Genomic DNA, 20,524 nt, shown 5'->3' on the forward strand with positions numbered 1-20,524 from the left:
ACTTTTACCTATTGTAATCATGGGTTGCATATACACAAAATAATTTGAATAGCCGCGGAGCAGGGCATTAACCTGTAACGTGTAGCTTTCCATGTTACAGTGGAGCACTATAGCAATTAATATACTACAGATATAATTATTTATAAAAAGGAAATCTTAAACAAATATTTTGACTCAATTTTGCATCAGCCTTACAGAGATATTAAAACGATAAAGTAAAATGTTAAATAATAAATCATATGAATCGGTCGTTATAAAAGCCGTACAAAAATAAGGATAAAATAAGAATAAAGGGAAGTAATTCAGAAAGAAAATCTATTTTTAAATCAAAGAAGTATACAATACATTATACATTATTTTTATAGCTCTTTGTTTAAATGAAATAAAGCAGATTCTCATTTAGCTTACTCCTACACAGTGATCTCCCTTGTCATTCGAATCAGGACAGGTAGAAAGAATCGCATGCAGATCTATATCCTATACAACTAGAAAAAATGATTCAGATCATATGCTGTTTTATTACTGACGAGTGCATTATGTTTTAAGGCTAAACTAGAGAAATCTTTCTTATACGTTTTGAACTATTTTTTTTCACGGCATATTTTCATGCGCTTCGGTCACGTCTGCGGTTTTTCTGAATTGTTTTAAAGGAATACACCTTCGCTTTTCAACTTAGTCATGCTCGATGGATCAACAGACTTAAAAACATAATCTTAATACGAAATGACGCATTCTTTAACCTTATTGTATTTACATATGTATGATAATATCAACCGACTGTAGAACAATGTTCAGAAAAAATCAATAAGAATATCTGTCAATTAGCCCGAAAAAAACCGGGCAAAAACCTTACAGCGGATTAATCTGTCTTTCAGTGAAAATGGTTAGTCTGATATTTTTGCAAGCTCTGGAATTTTCATACGGTAATTATAGGTCTCAACCACTTCGTGGTTTCAACCTAAAAATCAATTTAGCAACATCCGATGATGTATTCATTCGGCGATGCATATGGTAGCTTCAATGATAGTGTGTAATTCCACCAAAAACGGTGTATGGTCCAAAGTTAAAATAATTGTTTTGCCTTAATGAGAAAACAGTGAGGACAAACCGTTCATATCTCTTTTGTCCAGCACTAGTGATTCAAGGGGAAGATGAAGATGACAATGATGTCACTGAACTTTTATTAGTGTTCATTGAAGGTTCCATATTCACCGCCGTTTGAATACATCTGTGGATGTCTCTTAATTGCTTATTGTACTTTTAGCATGTGTAAATGTTGAGTTCTGCTCATCCCGGGGCTAGAGGGCGTGAACGGTAGCATGCATTTCCACTACCGTCCATGAACAGGCTCAGTCAAACCGAGCCTGCAACATTTTCGTTTTTGTCGTGTTGGGCGATCTGTAAAGTTTCCACTTTTCTCTATTTTATTTCACAAGCATTGATGAAACATAGTAAAAATGTTACTGACAGACGGATTGATAGAAGGATGGACGGCCTGTAACCACGGAAGTGTTGAATTACGTAAGTTGGTGCAACCCGGTATATCTAAAAAATGACTTGCCGTCTTAGCGGACTTGCCGTCTTAGCATATTTGGATTTTTTTAAAAGTTTTTAAATAATTCTGCTACCATTTTTTGTCAATTAAGGCCTCCCAAGAGCCGGCATTAAATTCCTGTGAATCGTAATACGTGCGACACCTCTGGTGTGTACAATCATCGTTTTCTGTCAAAAAGGGCTCTTGCTTGCCGTCTTACCATGCTCATTTTCTCTAAACAAAACAGTTTTCCCGTTTTCAGGCCAAAACTGTTCATCTGTTGATAAAACTGTTTACTTGTGAGTGAAGTACTCACTTTTTTCCTTAGCCTGCGCTTTATTTGGTCATATTTGATCAAGAAATAAAGAACTTACGCTACTTTGAAGAATCGAATCGACGGAATTCGGCTTGCAGTCTTAGCTATAAAATGACGTCAAAGTCATGTGGTATGGGCACACTGATAAATGACTTATATGATAACTTTTTTATAATTGGCAAAAACATTTCAATATGAAAACAACTGTGGGTTTTTATATATGCACATTTTAATCCAGTTGTGTTGTTATAACATATTGTATATAATAGTACAATATTGTTTATACATCATTGACAGATATCAGTTCATGATGTTATACTGCAGTAGAGAAAATTAGGTGCCTTCCAGTAGGGGACTTTGTATTGCATGGCAATACTTCATTCACTTGTTTAATATTGGTCTGTACACTATGCAGTACCCAGTTGGTAAATCATATTTAATCAGCTGATAGTTTGCTAGGTACAAGTCTTGATTGTCTCTTATTGTACTTAGCAATGTTAAATAAACTCTTTTTATACCCCCGAAGGGAGGCATATAGTTTTTGAACCGTCTGTCATTCTGTCAGTCTGTCGGTCTGTCAGTCTGTCCGCAATTTTCTTGTCCAGTCCATATCTTTGTCATCGATGGATGGATTTTCAAATAACCTGTCATGAATGTGTACCACAGTAAGACGACGTGTCGCGCGCAAGACCCAGGTCCGTAGCTCAAAGGTCAAGGTCACACTTAGACGTTAAAGGTCATTTTTCATGATATTTGGGCATGTCCGGACCATATCTTTGTCATCCATGGATGGATTTTCAAATAACTTGGCATGAATGTGTACCACAGTAAGATGACGTGTCATGCGCAAGACCCAGGTCCATAGCTCAAAGGTCAAGGTCACACTTAGACATTAAAGGTCATTTTTCATGATATTTGGGCGTGTCCTGTCCATATCTTTGTCATTCATGCATGGAATTTAAAATTATTGGGCATGAATGTGTACCACAGTAAGACGACGTGTCATGCGCAAGACCCAGGTCTGTAGCTCAAAGGTCAACGTCACACTTAGACGTTAAAGGTCATATTTCATGATAGTGCATTGATGGGCGTGTCTGGTCCATATCTTTGTCATGCATGGATTTTAAAATAACTACGCATGAATGTGTGGCACAGTAAGACGACATGTCGCGCGCAAGATCCAGGTCCATAGGTCAAAGGTCCTAAACTCTAACATCGGCCATAACTATTCATTCAAAGTGCCATCAGGGGCATGTGTCATCCTATGGAGACTGCTCTTGTTTTTATGCTCATTTTCCTACGAGAAAACAATTTATACAGGCTTGACAGGGTATTTGCAGTTATGGTCCTGTTTAGGATTACTTTAACAAAATTCATAGGGATTAAGATAAGGATATTGATACAGCACTACATATGGTACAATGATTGAGAATTGTTCGCATTTCAGAAGGTGAGAAGACAACCCTCCACAAAGTAGTGTTTATAGACAAACCAATGATCAGACAGTCCCAGTATGTTCCTAAAGATCGTATTCAGCTGTATCAGAAGCATGCAGTCAGAGCTAGTGCTATCAGAACTAACGTACGAGGGCACATTTTCTGTGGAATAAAGCCTGTTCATGAATTGGTAACATTGCCGACATTAGAGGAAGTCCAACAAGAAGTGAAACATTTTGAAGAGAAATTGAAAGAGACAGTTAATCCTAGTGCTTTGCTTGATGATGAAAATGAAGTTGGTGTTGATGGGAAGACAGATTTAAGGAAGAGAAAAAGAAAGCATGGTCAGGTAGGCATGTTCGACATTGAAAAGGATATTGATGACCTTGAGACATTTGGAATGGACTCATTCATAGGGTCAAAGATGAAAGGGGATGGAAATAAAGGGTCACCTGATGAAAAGTCAATCATAAGTACTGAAAAGAATGAAATATCTGGTAAGTCTGTTAAAAAGAGCAAGAAGTTTGCAGAAGATGATTTAGAATTTCTAAAAAATGAGCTTAAGGGTATAAAATCTCAAGCAATTAAAGAGAGCTATAAACATCCAGAAATGTACAGAGACACTTATAGTAAAGAAAACAAACATGAAACACAAGGTTCTGTAAATCCTGGAACACAAGAAACTGATGAAGCAAACCCTGGTTCTAAAGATCACAAGAAAGATGATGAGGAAACTATTGTAAAACATGATGAAAATGACAGAATTGATAAAGAATCTGAGTTACACACTGAAACCAACACAACAGACAGTTTAAGCAAAGCTCCGAGAAATACAAGAAAAACTAAGAAAGATCTTCTCAGTGTGAAGAACATGAGTTCATTTTCTGAAAGAATGAAACAGATGTCTACAATCAAGTCAAAACTGAAGCAGAGAACACAAGGCTCAGACTTCGTGCCACATACTCAAACATCAGTAACAAGTAGAACCTCAGTTAGGACACATTCTGTGGAATCTGCAAATGAATTATTGAACCACCCTGGTGACACAGATGTGGATAAGGAAACCAAAACAGAATTGAAAATTGTTGAAAATGCATCAGATAGTGATAGTGAAGGTGAGGGTCTTGTTATTGATGTTCCTGCTGAATCACCTCAGAAACATTCTGACAGAAATGACAAACTTAAATCTCCTGAAATGCCAACACTAGAAAAGGAAAAAATATCAAATGATACTGAAAGTAAACTGGAAGTGAAGGAAGAAAATCAGTCCATTTCATTAGAAAGCAAACTTGATTCTACCAATTTGGTCATAGCTGTAGAAGATTTGGAAGAAGTTGAGGAAAAATCAAAGGGTACTAAGAGAAGAAGCACCAGTGACATTTCTGAGAATGTCACAGTGCCAAAGAGGGTTTTGAGGTCTTCATCAAGCCGGGAAACAAGAGGAATGAAACAGGAGCATGAGTCTGTTAGGTAACTAATATCATATGGAATTGAATTTTATGATTATTTAGTGGAGGTTTGTGTCTATGGCTTCGGAGGACTCTGAACTTAATGTTGAGAGTCAGTATGCCAAAGGTCAAGGTCAAGTTCACAGAGCTTCTACAAGGCTGTCAAGCTTCATAGGATGATCACATGTGAGCAGTAGATGGCTGCTGATGTTTTAAGGGTCATTAGGTCAGAGGTCAACATCACAATGCCTTTCATACTAACTTGAAGCAGATTCAGTGAAATAACTTTAAACTGCTTTATTTAGAACTCCCAACCTTCAATGGATGATTGCTTGTTGTTAGTGGATAACCCGTTGATTTTGGAGTTACAAGGTCAAAGTTCGAGCATTCTTTAGACGTCATATTTGCTAGTTAAATCAATTCAACTATCTTGGGAGACAAATTTGCATAGTTCTTGTTTTAATCTTTTTAAACATTTTTCTATACATATTTAATAATCTCAAAGGAATGAAGCAAAGTATCATTTAGATTTATGTGATGTTATTTTTAGCACAAGAAGTAGGTCAGCATCTTCTGAGAGTGGAATTGTTGAGCAGGGAACTAGTCTGATAACTAAAGGCAGACGTGTTACCAGACGTAGTCTTGGTTCTAGTAATGGTAAGAAATATTTCCCCAAAATTATTTTGTACAATTTTATAGTCTGCAAAATACATATCAAGTTACAAAATATGCATTTTTTAGCTCACCTGTCACATAGTGACAAGGTGAGCTTCTGGGATCACCCTTCGTTCGTCGTCCGTCGTGTATCCGTGCGTGCGTGCGTCCCTCAACAATTGCACGATAGTGGTTTCATTTATGATTTTATTTTAACCAAACTTGCACACAACTTGTATCACCATAAGATCTTGGTTCCTTTCTTGAACTGGCCAGATCCCAGTATGGGTTCCAGAGTTATGGCCCCTGAAAGGGCCAAAATTAGCTATTTTGACCTTGTCTGCACAATAGCAGCTTTATTCATGATTTGATTTTTACCAAACTGGCACACAACTTGTATCACCACAAGATCTTGGTTCCTTTCTTGAACTGGCCAGATTCCATCATGGGTTCCAGAGTTATGGCCCCTGAAAGGGCCAAAATTAGCTATTTTGACCTTGTCTGCACAATAGCAGCTTCATTTATGATTTTATTATAACCAAACTTGCACACAACTTGTATTACTATAAGATCTTGGTTCCTTTCTTGAACTGGCGAGATCCCATTATGGGTTCCAGAGTTAAGGCCCCTGAAAAGGTTTGAATTAGCTATTTTGACCTTGTCTGCACAATAGCAGCTTCATTTATTATTTGCACAAAACTTGTGTCGCCGTAAGATCTCAGTTCCTTTATTGAACCAGCCAGATCCCTTAATGGGTTTCAGAGTTATGGCCCCTGAATTACCTATTTTGACCTTGTCTGCACAATAGCAGCTTCATTTATGATTTGATTTTAACTAAGCTTGCACACAACTTGTATCACCACAAGATCTTGGTTCCTTTCTTGAACTGGCCAGATTCCATCATGGGTTCCAGAGTTATGGCCCCTTAAAGGTCCAAAATAGGTTATTTTGGCTTTTGCAGCCATATAGAGACTTCATTTATGGTTTTATTTGATACAAACTTCCAAAATATCTTCAACAACAATAAATCTTGGATTCCATGACAAATCAGATCCAATCGTAGGTTCCAGAGTTATTATATATCTGATTACCTCACCTGATTGTAATCAAAATGAATTTATATCAGTAAGTACTTATAGGACTTATTTGAAATTTCATTATTGTCATTAGTTGGACTGAGCCAATCAGGGTAGATAACTATGGACTGATTTTATGTCAAATTACCTCCCTTTATTTCAAATTAAAATGGGTATATCTCCGTAACTAATGAAGATACTGATCTGGAATTTCATTTATGTCAACAGATTTATTTGGCAGATCCTTCTTTTGTTCACTTACAAATAATTTTCTTTTTAATTACTTCCCTTTTACGTTACTATAAATAGCTTATTTTTAGTAACATTTTATTATTGGCTGTAGGGAAAAACCGAGACCACTTTTCTGTGGTACAACATGGATTGTACCTCCAATTTTTAGCTCGACTATTCGAAGAATAGTCTAGCTATTCTACTCACCCTGGCGTCGGCGTCGGCGTCACACCTTGGTTTAGTTTTTGCATGCAAGTACAAACAGCTATCATTTAAAGGCATATAGCTTTGAAACTTATTTATTCTTTTTCTAGGTCAATTACCAACCTCACTGGGTCAAGTTCCATAACTCTAACATGTATTTTGAGCAAATTATGCCCCCTTTTGGACTTAGAAAATTCTGGTTAAAGTTTTACATGTAAGCTACTATCTCCAAAACTAATGCAGGTATTGAATTGAAACTTCACATGTGTCTTCGGGGTTATAAAACTAGTTGATAGCACCAAGTCCCATAACTCTGACCTTCATTTTGGCCAAATTATGCCCCATTTTGTACTTAGAAAATTTTGGTTAAAGTTTTGCGTGCAAGTACATACAGCTATTACTAAAAGGCATATAGATTTGAAACTTATTTTTTCTTTTTCTAGATCAATTACCTACCTCACTGGGTCAAGTCCCATAACTCTGACATGTATTTTGGCCAAATTATGCCCCCTTTTGGACTTAGAAAATTCTGGTTAAAGTTTTGCGTGCAAGTACATACAGCTATTACTAAAAGGCATATTGATTTGAAACTTATTTTTTCTTTTTCTAGATCAGTTACCTACCTCACTGGGTCAAGTCCCATAACTCTGACATGTATTTTGAGCAAATTATGCCCCCTTTTGGACTTAGAAAATCCTGGTTAAAGTTTTACATGCAAGTTACTATCTCCAAAACTAATGCAGATATTAAATTGAAACTTCACATGTGTCTTTGGGGTTATAAAACTAGTTGATAGAATCAAGTCCCATAACTCTGACATGTATTTTGGCCAAATTATGCCCCCTTTTGGACTTAGAAAATCCTGGTTAAAGTTTTGCGTGCAAGTACATACAGCTATTACCAAAAGGCATATAGCTTTGAAACTTATTTATTCTTTTTCTAGGTCAGTTACCAACCTCACTGGGTCAAGTTCCATAACTCTTAACATGTATTTTGAGCAAATTATGCCCCCTTTTGGACTTAGAAAATTCTGGTTAAAGTTTTACATGCAAGTTACTATCTCCAAAACTAATGCAGATATGGAATTGAAACTTAACATGTGTCTTCGGGTTATTAAACTAGTTGATAGCATCAAGTCCCATAACTCTGATATGCATTTTGGTCAAATTATGTCCCGTTTCGAACTTAAAACTCTTTTGATATTTAACATTTTGGGTAATAATTTCCTGCTTCTGTGACAATATTTCGAATAGTCGAGCTTGGCTGTCTTATGGACAGCTCTTGTTAGGTGTATTTTGACATATCTGTACCTTTTAAAAAAAAAAATTTGTTTTTGGTTAAATTTCTTCCCTTTGTTGTTCCTGTCCTTTGGACTTAGATATTTTTTTTGAGGACCGTCCTCAGGTGCAATGATAACAGGTGAGCGATATATATGGCCCTCTTGTTTCTGTTCATGCAAATACCCTGTTGTCTGTCGAAAAATCAAATTTTAGAAATAAGGTCATCCTGCGTAAAAAAATTTTGTGTAGTGGCATTTATAATTTCAGTTGTCCTTAATGTGGTACTTACATTTGTCACTCGATAAGACCAGAGTTATGGCCCTTGAATGAGTCAGCGCCAAAAATTATGTCACACTAGCGTAAAAATGAACTTGACCTGAATCACGAAAAATTATGAGAAGTATTATTCAGCATGTATAGCTATTGCACTGGGGGCTTATTTGGGATTTGCCCCGAAAAAATAAGATGAAAAAAAGTTTTTATTGTCTCAGTTTCTTTTATCTTGTGTTTCTCATGTTTTGTTTTATCCATACCACAAACACCTTGGTGCGGGGGTCCCCTTCAGTCATAATGACCATGCAGTGACATTAATGAGGGCAACAGTGTTCTATGGATGCTTATCTAGTTGAGGAATAGTTTTAATCATCTAAGATTGTTTCGTTTAAACATAGAGACTACAGTGATATAGGTACATGTATGTGTTAAATTTTAAAATTCACTTACTGAATCATCATGAAAAATGTTACTGTACTACATTTTTAAATTACTTTGAAGAGAAATGAATAAATTCTAGGTTTGACTATTACAGTCGATTGGGTAATATTTGTGGTTGTTTTGTTTTTGCAAAAAATTGGCAGACATAGCAAAACACAAATTCAGCACATGAATATTAAGTAATATTGTTTCCAAATACATGGCTAGCCATGAAGCTTAAATCAGTTTTAGCTCATCTGATTTTTAGCTCACCTGTCACAAAGTGACAAGGTGAGCTTTTGTGATCGCGCGGTGTCCATCGTCCATCCGTGCATGCGTGCGTCCGTAAACTGTTGCTTGTGACCACTCTAGAGGTCACATTTTTCATGGGATCTTTATGAAAGTTGGTCAGAATGTTCATCTTGATGATATCTAGGTAAAGTTCCAAACTGGGTCACGTGCCATCAAAAACTAGGTCAGTAGGTCTAAAAATAGAAAAACCTTGTGACCTCTCTAAAGGCCATATTTTTCATGAGATCTGTATGAAAGTTGGTCTGAATGTTCATCTTGATGATATCTAGGTCAAGTTCGAAAGTAGGTCACGTGCGGTGAAAAACTAGGTCAGTAGGTCTAAAAATAGAAAAACCTTGTGACCTCTCTAGAGGCCATATATTTCATGAGATCTTCATGAAAATTGGTCAGAATGTTCACCTTGATGATATCTAGGTCAGTTTCGAAAGTGGGTCACGTGCCTTTAAAAACTAGGTCAGTAGGTCAAATAATAGAAAAACCTTGTGACCTCTCTAGAGGCCATATTTTTCATGGGATCTGTATGAAAGTTGGTCTGAATGTTCATCTTGATGATATCTAGGTCAAGTTCGAAAGTGGGTCACGTGCCGTCAAAAACAAGGTCAGTAGGTCAAATAATAGAAAAACCTTGTGACCTCTCTAGAGGCTATATTTTTCAATGGATCTTTATGAAAATTGATTTGAATGTTCACCTTGATGATATCTAGGTCAATTTCGAAACTGGGTCATGTGCGGTCAAAAACTAGGCCAGTAGGTATAAAAATAGGAAAACCTTGTGACCTCTCTAAAGGCCATATTTTTCATGAGATCCTCATGAAAATTAGTGAGAGTGTTTACCTTGATGATATCTAGGTAAAATTCAAAACAGGGTCACGTACCTTCGAAAACTAGGTCAATAGGTCAAATAATAGAAAAACCTTGTGACCTCTCTAGAGACCATATTTTTCAATGAATCTTCATGAAAATTGGTCAGAATTTTTATCTTGATAATATCTAGGTCAAGTTCAAAACTGGGTCACATGAGCTCAAAAACTAGGTCACTATGTCAAATAATAGAAAAAACGATGTCATACTCAAAACTGGGTCATGTGGGAAGAGGTGAGCGATTCAGGACCATCATGGTCCTCTTGTTTGAAAAAAAATGATGTGTTATTGTCATCACTTGATCGGCGTTGGTGTTGCCTGGTTAAGTTTTATGTTTAGGTCAGCTTTTCTCCTAAACTATCAAAGCTATTGTTTTAAAACTTGCAACACTTGTTCACCATCATAAGCTGACTCTGTACAGCAAGAAACATAACTCCATCCTGCTTTTTGCCAGAATTATTGCCCATTTTGGACTTAGAAAATATCAGATTACTTGGTTAAGTTTTGTGTTTAGGTCAACTTTTCTCCTGAACAGTCAAAGCTATTGCTTTAAAACTCAGAGCAGTTGTTCGCCATTAAAAGCTGACTCTGCACAACTTATACCGTAACTCCACATTGTATTTTGCAAGAATTATGACCCCTTTTGGACATAGAAAATCATTGGTAGGACAGTATTTTTATTATACAGAGACAAAAAATCAGATGAGAGTCTGCACCCGCAAGGGGGTGCTCTTGTTATCAAATTGTAATGCATTAAAAACGTTTTTTGACAATGATAAATATAATTATGTCTTCTTGTGTATTACAGTTGTTGCTCCAAAGGAAGGGCAAGAAGATATGGATCCATTGCCTGTGAAACGTAGTAGAGGAAGATGTAAGAAAAATGTAACTGAATGTAATATAAATGTGACCACCAAAGATGGAAAAATGTTATCAGAAAAAGCAGAAGATGGTTCAGACATGCAAACTGCTTTGACTGATGATCATGTTGACATGGAAAATGATGATAGTAAAGATGCAGAAAATGGGCAAGACTCCGGGAACAAAGATACAGCTTCTGACAATGAGGAAGAAATTTATCGTACAAGGAATAAAACAAAGGTGAGAAGGATAGACAGCGATATTGAGTCAGCAGAAAACTCTCGAGATGGACATGAAGACTTTCATCATGGTAAAGGTTCTTCAGGTACCAAGAAGAGTGAAACGAAGAAAGATCGGTCAGATTTGGAGGCAAGAAAAATCAAAAAAATGGCTGAAGCAATGAAAAAGAAGATAGCAGAAGCTAAAAATAAAATAGTAGAAGAAAAACGAAGGAAAGGTATAGAGTCCAGAACAAGTGGCAGTGAAAAGCTGGGTGGAGAAGAAAGTAAGAAATGTGAGGTTTCTAGTATAACAGATGGAACAACTTCTGGTACTGTTACACATCTAAAATCAGAGCGTAATAAAGAAGTAAAGTTGGGACAAGACAGCAATCCTAGTGCTGCAACAGGTCTGGACAAAGAATTAGAAAATATACTTAAACTTCAGGATGAAATGCATGGGACTGGTACAAACAAAGGTTCACTTGCAGGTAAGACCTAGTAGTTGTAATTCTTGAACTGAAATTGGTAGTGCTGATAAAATAAGTTTCATCACATTCATCTAATTTCTGTTAGAATGTTACTTTCACAGAACAAACTCCCTACCATCAATAATTGATAAATTCTGCATACAAGCATGCTATACACAAACTTTACAAAAGTGTTCACACAGCCATGACATGATCTTTGATTGTTAAAATTCAAGTTTCTGTGCAGAAATATTCCAACAGAATCATGGGATGCTACATTGTTTAAAATCTTGTTTATATTTGGTGTTCACATGAAATTTTGTCTCGACAAACTGTTAAAATTCATTTTTCGTCACAAAGGTGTTTACACAGAACCATGACATGATCCATAATAGTTGAAATGAATTTTCTTAAGAAATGTGTTCACACAGAACCATGACATGGTCTAGAGGTGTTCATACAGAATCATGACATGGTCTGTGATTGTTAAAATTTCATTTCTGCCTAGAAATGTTCACACAGAAACATGACATAGTCCAGATTAGTTAAATTTAATTTTCTGCACACAGATGTTCACACAGACTCATGTTAAAATTCTAACATGCTGATTAATGCACAAAATGATAATGTCTGGACACATTGTTAAAATTCTGTTTACCATTACAGAGGCATTCACACAGAAACATGGGATGTCACATTGTGGATTTCCAGTGGATGATAATGTCACATACCATCAATGGAACATAGGTGGAATCAATGTTCTTATCCGCTGTAAATATCATGGTTTCATTTCTGGACAGGTAAGATCACTGCAGTCCTTACGACTGAAAGAGGTGCTGCAAACTTTATAGTCAAAAACAGTGACTTCTGCAATTTATTGTTGCTGTTGCAAAAATTTTAGTAACTATTGGCTCCAAATAATCTTAACAGCAACAGCTGTTTGAAGTTATGTCTCCTAAACTTGTCGCTTCGAATTTTAAGGAAGTTGTTCTCTTCTAATAAGATTTTTTTCGGATTTTTGCAGTTAAATAAAAACAAGAAAAAAAAGAACGACAGCCATAGGTTGAGTTGATCGAATAATCTGCTTTGTTGTTTGAACAGTTAATTGTTTAACCCTTTACATCCCGTGAGCTTGGTGTTTATGTGTTTCAGGGTTTGGTGCATATATCTCCCAAGATAGAGTATCAGCCAAACTTTGGTTTTGAACAGGACACAGTTAATGAGATATGTAAAAACTGGATTTCTGTTTATGTTAGACCAAATTCCTCATTGCTGAAACGTAAGTAAAATAGTTCTAATTAGTCTGTCTTAGTTTGAGTTCTACACTAGTTTAGATTTATTTCTCTTGGTGCAAACAGAAATGCATAATTTTTAATTTGTTTTGCACAATTGAATCTTCCTTTAATTTTTAGTCACACCATCTTTAGTTGGGAAAATGTAAATATATAGTTATTGCGTATCCTGAATTTGTTCATAGAATTCATGGAAAATCTTGTATATATTTTCAGCACGTGTTAACCCATTTAATTCTGAAATCATGATGTTTGAAAATGTTGCATACAAAGATCTCATCGCTCCAGACTCCCTCTTCAAGTAAGATTATTCAGATTTATTATTATTTATGTACTAAACTTGAAACTCAGTATCTCAGTTTCCAAGGTACAAAGCCTTTTATTTAGAGAAAATGAAGTTTGACTTGGAAATAATACTTGATTCGGTGGTTTTATGCTGAAAAAGTTGTCCATAACCTCATGTACATGGGGTGTTCAGTATGTGTGTAGACTGGCCCTATAACCTTGTTTACATTATGTGTAATTTAGTACAACTTGTACTGCTATAACCAGTTACATGTTAGTTAGCAATTGTACTTCTTAGTATGTTATGCTGTCACACAGTACAAAAGTAGAGGTTAAGATAAATGTGTTTGAGATTGTAGGTTTCGACTCAATTTGAAATCGGGTAAAGAAAATGAGTCGCACCATGAGAAAACCAACGTAGTGTGTTTGCGACCAGCATTGATCCAGACCAGCCTGTGCATCTGCGCAGGATGCACAGTCTGGTCAGGATCCATGCTGTTCGCTAACAGTTTCTCTAATTGCAGTAGGCTTTGGAAGTGAACAGCATGGATCCTGACCAGACTGCGGGGATGCGCAGGCTGGTCTTGATCCATGCTGGTCGCAAACGCACTATGTTGGTTTTCTCATGGCGCGGCTCAAATGTTTTAACGGCTAAGGAATAATGATTTCTGTTGAGTGTAAACTTTAGTTTTGTGAAGGCCTTACCTCAGAAGTTTTTGTCTTTGTACATTATGGTGATAATTCTGTCACCCCAGCTCCTGGGAATCATTGTTTAGCAATTCAAACAAAATTTTCCCATAATATTATATGTATAGTAGAATAGTTTATACTTTTAAATTAATTACAAATACTGTAATTGAGTTTTCACAAAAACAGGAAATATTTGCCTTTAGTTTGTTTACTTAATTAAACATGAGGTTAATTTTATTGAACAGGGTAAAAATTACTATAATTCTTTTAAAATAGAATATCTCTAACTTTTCAACAACAGAAATCAGACATATGGTATCTAATACATGTACAGTACTGTAACTGAAGTTTGGATTAGACTATATATAAGATATAAAGCCTTGTATTTATAAATTTGATTTTTCAGGCCAGCACAAGCTTTTACAGATCTTCATGTAATTCTGGACAAGCTGAAAAGGTACTCTTATTGTTGTGAATTTCTGACAGACTGCGTTTAGTTTCCTAGAAACAATGAACTTTTTGTTCTACTGAACATATGAAAGTGACAAAAAGATTTGTACCATTTTGTCTGTCACCTGTGTCCCACTCTGCATTGTTAACAGTGACTTTGGTTTAAACTTGGTGAATATCATTTAATAAATGAATGTTTGAACAGTGTATAAATCAAGAGTTGTGACCATTTGGCTATATATTATATATTGAAATCCTTTGATTGATAAACTACCACTGTTTTACAGTGAACATGTTTTTTCAAAAACGTTACTAATCAGGCTTTCCTTTTTAGATTTAGAGCAGGTAGTCAAGGAAGCAGTTTACAGTGAATATCTTTAGTTCAAATTGAGATTTTGTCACCAAACTTTGTATAGAATAATTTTCTATGGAGACAAAGCTTGTGATTGTGCATGGTGTCAAGTTTGCTGTTACTTAAGTATAGAAACATGATTTCTGGTCAGTAACTAAAGTTAAGATGGAGCTTTTACTGAATTTGATGTATAGGTAAATTACCAGAAGTGTAACTGGGATTGCATATGGGGTCAAAGTCACTGTTACTGAAAATAGATTTTAAAAAATCAGTTTCCGCCATAGAACTTCTTTTGTGATAAGTATTACCTCTTTCTTCATAATTTTGTAGAGCTAGAGATCAAGGCTTATCTTCATAAGATATTTAAGTCTATGATGGCAAGTTTCTGTAACTTTGCGATATTTCTATTTTGTAAGTTCTGCAGAGCTTTCTGCAGTTGTAACTGCTACAGACATGCAAATGATCATTGAAATACACTTGTTGTTTTTACAAAATGGATCTGATTGGAAGTTGAAATTTCAGTGTCAGAACATTGCTGAATATATAACAAGGAAATTATTCAGTCAGGGTACTGGCAGATTGCTTTTTATGCCCCCACTTTGTGGGGGGCATATAGATTTGCCCTTGTCTGTCCATCCGTCCGTCCTTCCGAGAATGTTGTGTCGTGCCTAGCTCCAAAAGTATTAGATGTAGAGTCACAAAACTTTACAGGAATGTTGGTCAGCATGTGTAGTTGTGCACCTGGGATTTCGCGTCCGGATTCATTTAGTCATGTAGGTGTTATGGCCACTGACTTTGTAAAAATTGGTAATTTTAGTGTTGTGTCGCACCTAGCTCTAAAAGTATTTGACGTAGTCACAAAACATTAAAGGAATGTTGGTCAGCATGTGTAGTTGTGCACCTGGGGTTTCGCGTCCGGGTTCATTCAGTCATGTAGGAGTTATGGCCTCTGACCTAGTAAAAAATTGGTCATTTTAATGTTGTGTCACACGTAGCTCCAAAAGTATTTGACCTAGAATCACCAAAGTTTACAGGAATGTTGGTCAGCATGTGCAGTTGTGCACCTGGGGTTTCGCGTCCGGATTTATTCAGTCATGTAGGAGTTATGGCCCCTGACTTAGTTAAAAATTTGTCATTTTAATGTTGTGTCGCGCGTAGCTCCAAAAGTATTTGACCTAGAGTCACCAAAGTTTACAGGAATGTTGGTCAGCATGTGCAGTTGTGCACCTGGAGTTTCGCATCCGGATTCATTCAGTATTGTAGGAGGTATGGCCCCTGACCTAGGAAAAAATTGTCATAGCAACATATTGTTTTCCCAAAGTTGATCTGTGTCCTTTGTCATGTAGTGGGGGCATCTGTGTCCCATGGACACATTTCTAGTTTGTAACCAAACATCTGCAGGTAAAATATTGCTCTATACCCAGTGCTATTTTTATGATTCCGTATGATAACTGTTCTTCCTCTTTCATTGCAGTGTACCTGTAGGACAGTACCTGTTGAAAAACAATCCACGAAAGGATCAGTTCACTATTATGAAAGCCACAGAGTTTGAAGAAAGGTAAAACCATGTGTTGTTACTTTAAAAGGTTTAAGGTTCAGTGTTATTATGTCTCCCAACACACAGTAGTGTGGGAGACATATTGATTTACTCCTGTCTGTGTGTGTGTGTCCGTGTGTGTGTCTGTTTGTCACAAATCTTGTTCGCACTTTAAGTCGAACATTTCTCATCCGATCTTCACCAAACTTAAACAAGATGTGTTTGACCATAAGTCCTCTGCCAAGTTCGATAACTAGCCAAATCAGGCCAGGCACTTTGGAATTATGGCCCTTCAATTACCAAAAATTGGCATGTTTACTCTTGTCCGCGCTCTAGGTCAATCATTTCTCATCTGATCTTCACCAAACTTGAGCAAAATGTGTTTGACCATAAGTCCTCAGCCAAGTTCGATAATCAGCCAAATCGGCCAAGGCACTTCGGAAATATGGCCCTTGATTTACCGAAAATCGGCCATTTTTACCCTTGTCCACACTCTAACTCGAACATTTCTAATCCAATTTTCACCAAACTTGAACCAAATGTTTTTGACCATAACTCCTCGGCCAAATTCATTAACTAACCAAATCTCATGAACCAGCCATATAGAGGTTTCATTTATGCTTTGATTTGATACAAACTTGCATAGAATGTTTATCTTGATGACTTCTAGACCATATTTGAAACTGGGTCATGTAAGGTCTAAAACTAGGTCAGTACGTCAAATAAAAAAAAAGCTTGTTAACACACTAGAGGCCACATTTATGACCCTATCTTCATGAAACTTGGTCAGAATGAATATCTTGATGATTTCTAGGCCTATTTAAAACTAGGTCATATGGGGTCAAAAACTAGGTCACCCGGTCAGATCAAAGGAAAAGCTTGTTAACATTCTAGATGCCACATTTATGACCCTATCTTAGGATACTTTGAGGCCACATTTATGTTCCTATCTTCATGAAACTTGGTCAGAATGTTTATCTTGATGATTTCAAGTTTGAATCTGGGTGATGTGGATTCAAAAACTAGGTTACTTGCTCAAATCAGAGGAAAAGCTTGTTAACATTCTAGAGGCCACATTCGGCCAAGTGCATTAACTAACCAAATCGCCTAAGGCACTTCAGAATTATGGCCCTTGAATTACCCAAAATCAGTCTTTTTACTGTTCAAAGGTATGTTTGTAGTGAGTAAACAGTATATAAAGACTGACTTACTATTTAGATTATTAGGCAGTTGAGGGAGACATGCGCTTTTCTCAAAAGCAGCTCTAGTTATTAACTTTGTTCCTTGAAGTCATGGAATTCATTCAATAGTATGTCATAAAAATTGGTTTGAGTTGGTATGTGGGAGTATAAGAGGTATTGCAGGTTCCATTTACTGCATATGAACAGAATCCTTCAGACTGCATCTACTATTATTTCCACCTTGTTGCTTTCTGTGCTCTCCAAAGGATCTTAAAATACACTGGTAAAGAATTTACTTGGGACATTAATTAAATTGTAATAACTTTGCTAATTTAAGCAATGATAATGGCTTTTTAGCTCACCTTGTCACAGAGTGACAAGGTGAGCTTTTGTGATCGCTTTTTGTCCGGTGTCCGTAAACTTTTACTTTAAACTACATCTCCTCATAAACCGCTAGGCCAATTTCTTCCAAACTTCACAGGAATGATCCTTGGGTGGCCCCCTTTCAAAATTGTTCAAAGAATTGAATTCCATGCAGAACTCTGGTTGCCATGGCAACCGAAAGAAAAATCTTTAAAAATCTTCTTGTCCAAAACCACAGGGCCTAGGGCTTTGATATCTGGTTAGTAGCATCATCTAATGGTCCTCTACCAAAATTATGCAAATTATCCCCCTAGGGTCAAATATGGCCCCGCCCCGGGGGTCACATGGTTTATATAGACTTATATAGGGAAAACTTTGAAAATCTTCTTGTACAAAACCACATGGCCTAGGGATTTGATATTTGGTATGTAGCATCATCTAGTGGTCCTCTACCAAGATTGTTCAAATTATTCCCCTAGGGTCAAATATGGCCCCGCCCCGGGGGTCACATAGTTTATATAGACTTATATAGGGAAAACTTTGAAAATCTTCTTGTACAAAACCACATGGCCTAGGGCTTTGATATTTGGTATGTAGCATCATCTAGTGGTCCTCTACCAAGATTATTCAAATTATCCCCCTAGGATCAAATATGGCCCCGCCCCAGGTGTCCCAAGTTTTACATAGACTTATATAGGAAAAAAAGTTTTAAAAAATCTTCTTGTCTGAAACCACAACACTTAGACCTTTGATATTTGGTTTGTAGCATTGTCTTATGGTCCTCAATCAAAATTGTTCAAATTGTACCCCTTGGGTGAAAAGAGGCCCTGCCCTGGGGGTCCCAAATTTTATATAGACTTATATAAGAAAAAGCTTTAAAAATATTCTTGTCTGAAACCATACGACCTAGGCTTTTGATATTTGGTATGATGCATTGTCTAGTAGTCCTCTACCAAAATTGGGTCACTTAGTTATTATGTGAGTTATATAGGAAAAGTACTTAAAAAATCATCTGATCCTATTTCCAAGACTGTTTAATTATAATTACCTGATGACCCCAAGTAATATGATGTCACTTGACTGTGACCTTGACCTACTGACCTACTTTCTTGTTTTTTAAGATACAGTCTTGACATTTTGATGACATACACAGTTTTGCACACAAATCGTAAAACTGAATTTCATTGACCATGAATGTGACATACTAACTTTTTTTATCATCAGTTTGACATTTGAAACATGTAGATCATATTACTCAGATGAGCGATCCAGGGTCATCATGACCCTCTTGTTTATGACTTCCTTGTATGGTCATAAAATCAAGAGAGATATTTTAAGTGGACTGAAGTGGTAAGTCTTGGCTTGGTTTAATTCTTGATTTTTGTGTTCATATATTAATGAAGCTTCTGTCTTAGTTCTCTCACGGATACAACTTCCTCCTTTTAAAGAAATGCACTGTATTCAACAGTTGAGAATAGTAATGTGCAACAGAATCTTTAGTAGGAATACAAGAGAATGTTCTGGTGGAGCTTTGTTTTGGTTTTTTGCTGCTTCTAAAAAATGCTCTTGTTTTTCATTTTGGAAAACAATAGGCAGTTGCATCATAGTGCCTTACCTTGCTAAGTGTTGATTTGAGCCGCACCATGAGAAAACCAGCATAGTACGTTTGCGACCAGCACTGATCCAGACCAGCCTGCGCATCCACACAGTCTGGTCAGGATGCATGCTGTTCACTTTCAGAGCCTATTGCAATTAGAGAAACTGTTAGTGGACAGCATGGATCCTGACCAGACTGCGCGGATGCGCAGGCTGGTCTGGATCCATGCTGGTCGCAAAGCCACTGTGTTGGTTTTCTCATGGCATTGCTCATTTGGGTTTTTGTCTGTCTGGGCTCATGGTTGAGGGGTAGATTTTTTCAAGCACTCTTTCAGTTTACACATTTTATGATGTTATGCGTTTTAAGAAGCCGTTTCTTCATTGTTATGCCCCCACTTTAAATTATTTTGATTTTTGGTAAAATATATGTGAACCAGACAGTGACAATTTAAAATAATGAATGTTGTATAATAAATTCATAATTTCAGAGGAAGCTTTGATCTGCATTTAAACAATTCCAGCATTATCAAATGTAATTCACCACCCTCCATGCAATGGACACCTTTAGATGCATCAATGATGTTACCGCACCAGAGAAAAATGAACTTTATCCCTTGTACATTCCAGCCAAAAGGTATCATATTTTCCAGTTTTATCTGGTTAATATTTAACTTTAGGTTTTCAGCTCATCAGAGCCAAAGTCTAAGTGAAACATAGTGGTAAAACATTTTGCATGAAACTTCGGCTGTTGACCACCTACCAGATTTGTTAAGTCAGGATACCTGCCACCAATTTTGGTTAGATTTAATGTAAGGAAACAGATCAGTGCAAGACTTTGCAGTAAAATATTTTACTTAAGATATCACCTAATGGTACTGTACTAAACCTTCAAGCTGGTACCAGAAATATGGGGGTCAGTAGGTCACAGTGACACTGTTTCTGATCAGTCTGTGGAGAACTGGGCCTAGGATTGTCAAACTTCATCTCACAAGACAGTCTGTAACTGATAAAAGACCTCTGTTTGCATTTACATTGGGGCTTGTAGTCTACAGCTAACAATTTTCATAAAATGATTGCCTGGATCACATCACATTTAGACTGAAAACAGTTACAGAGCAGAAACAGGAGGATGTTGGAGTAAAAAGTTTCCTTGTACTTGAACTCTGTGCTATATTTTCTGGTGA

The 20,524-nt window shown here is 36.6% G+C and overlaps 1 protein-coding gene across 1 annotated transcript in view; it reads left to right on the top strand.

Annotated features, from left to right (window-relative positions):
* Nucleotides 1-20,524, top strand: part of LOC123532611 (uncharacterized) — a 62,149-nt gene that overhangs the window by 36,808 nt on the left and 4,817 nt on the right. The window contains exons 8-16 of the mRNA XM_053539664.1: nucleotides 3,298-4,756; nucleotides 5,285-5,391; nucleotides 10,854-11,615; nucleotides 12,261-12,394; nucleotides 12,747-12,873; nucleotides 13,103-13,187; nucleotides 14,268-14,318; nucleotides 16,138-16,221; nucleotides 19,829-19,974. Of these exons, the coding sequence (XP_053395639.1) occupies nucleotides 3,298-4,756; nucleotides 5,285-5,391; nucleotides 10,854-11,615; nucleotides 12,261-12,394; nucleotides 12,747-12,873; nucleotides 13,103-13,187; nucleotides 14,268-14,318; nucleotides 16,138-16,221; nucleotides 19,829-19,974 (2,955 nt within the window). The remainder of the gene's footprint in view (nucleotides 1-3,297; nucleotides 4,757-5,284; nucleotides 5,392-10,853; nucleotides 11,616-12,260; nucleotides 12,395-12,746; nucleotides 12,874-13,102; nucleotides 13,188-14,267; nucleotides 14,319-16,137; nucleotides 16,222-19,828; nucleotides 19,975-20,524) is intronic.

Source organism: Mercenaria mercenaria, chromosome 3, assembly GCF_021730395.1.
Source record: "Mercenaria mercenaria strain notata chromosome 3, MADL_Memer_1, whole genome shotgun sequence".
Lineage (NCBI taxonomy): Eukaryota > Metazoa > Mollusca > Bivalvia > Venerida > Veneridae > Mercenaria > Mercenaria mercenaria.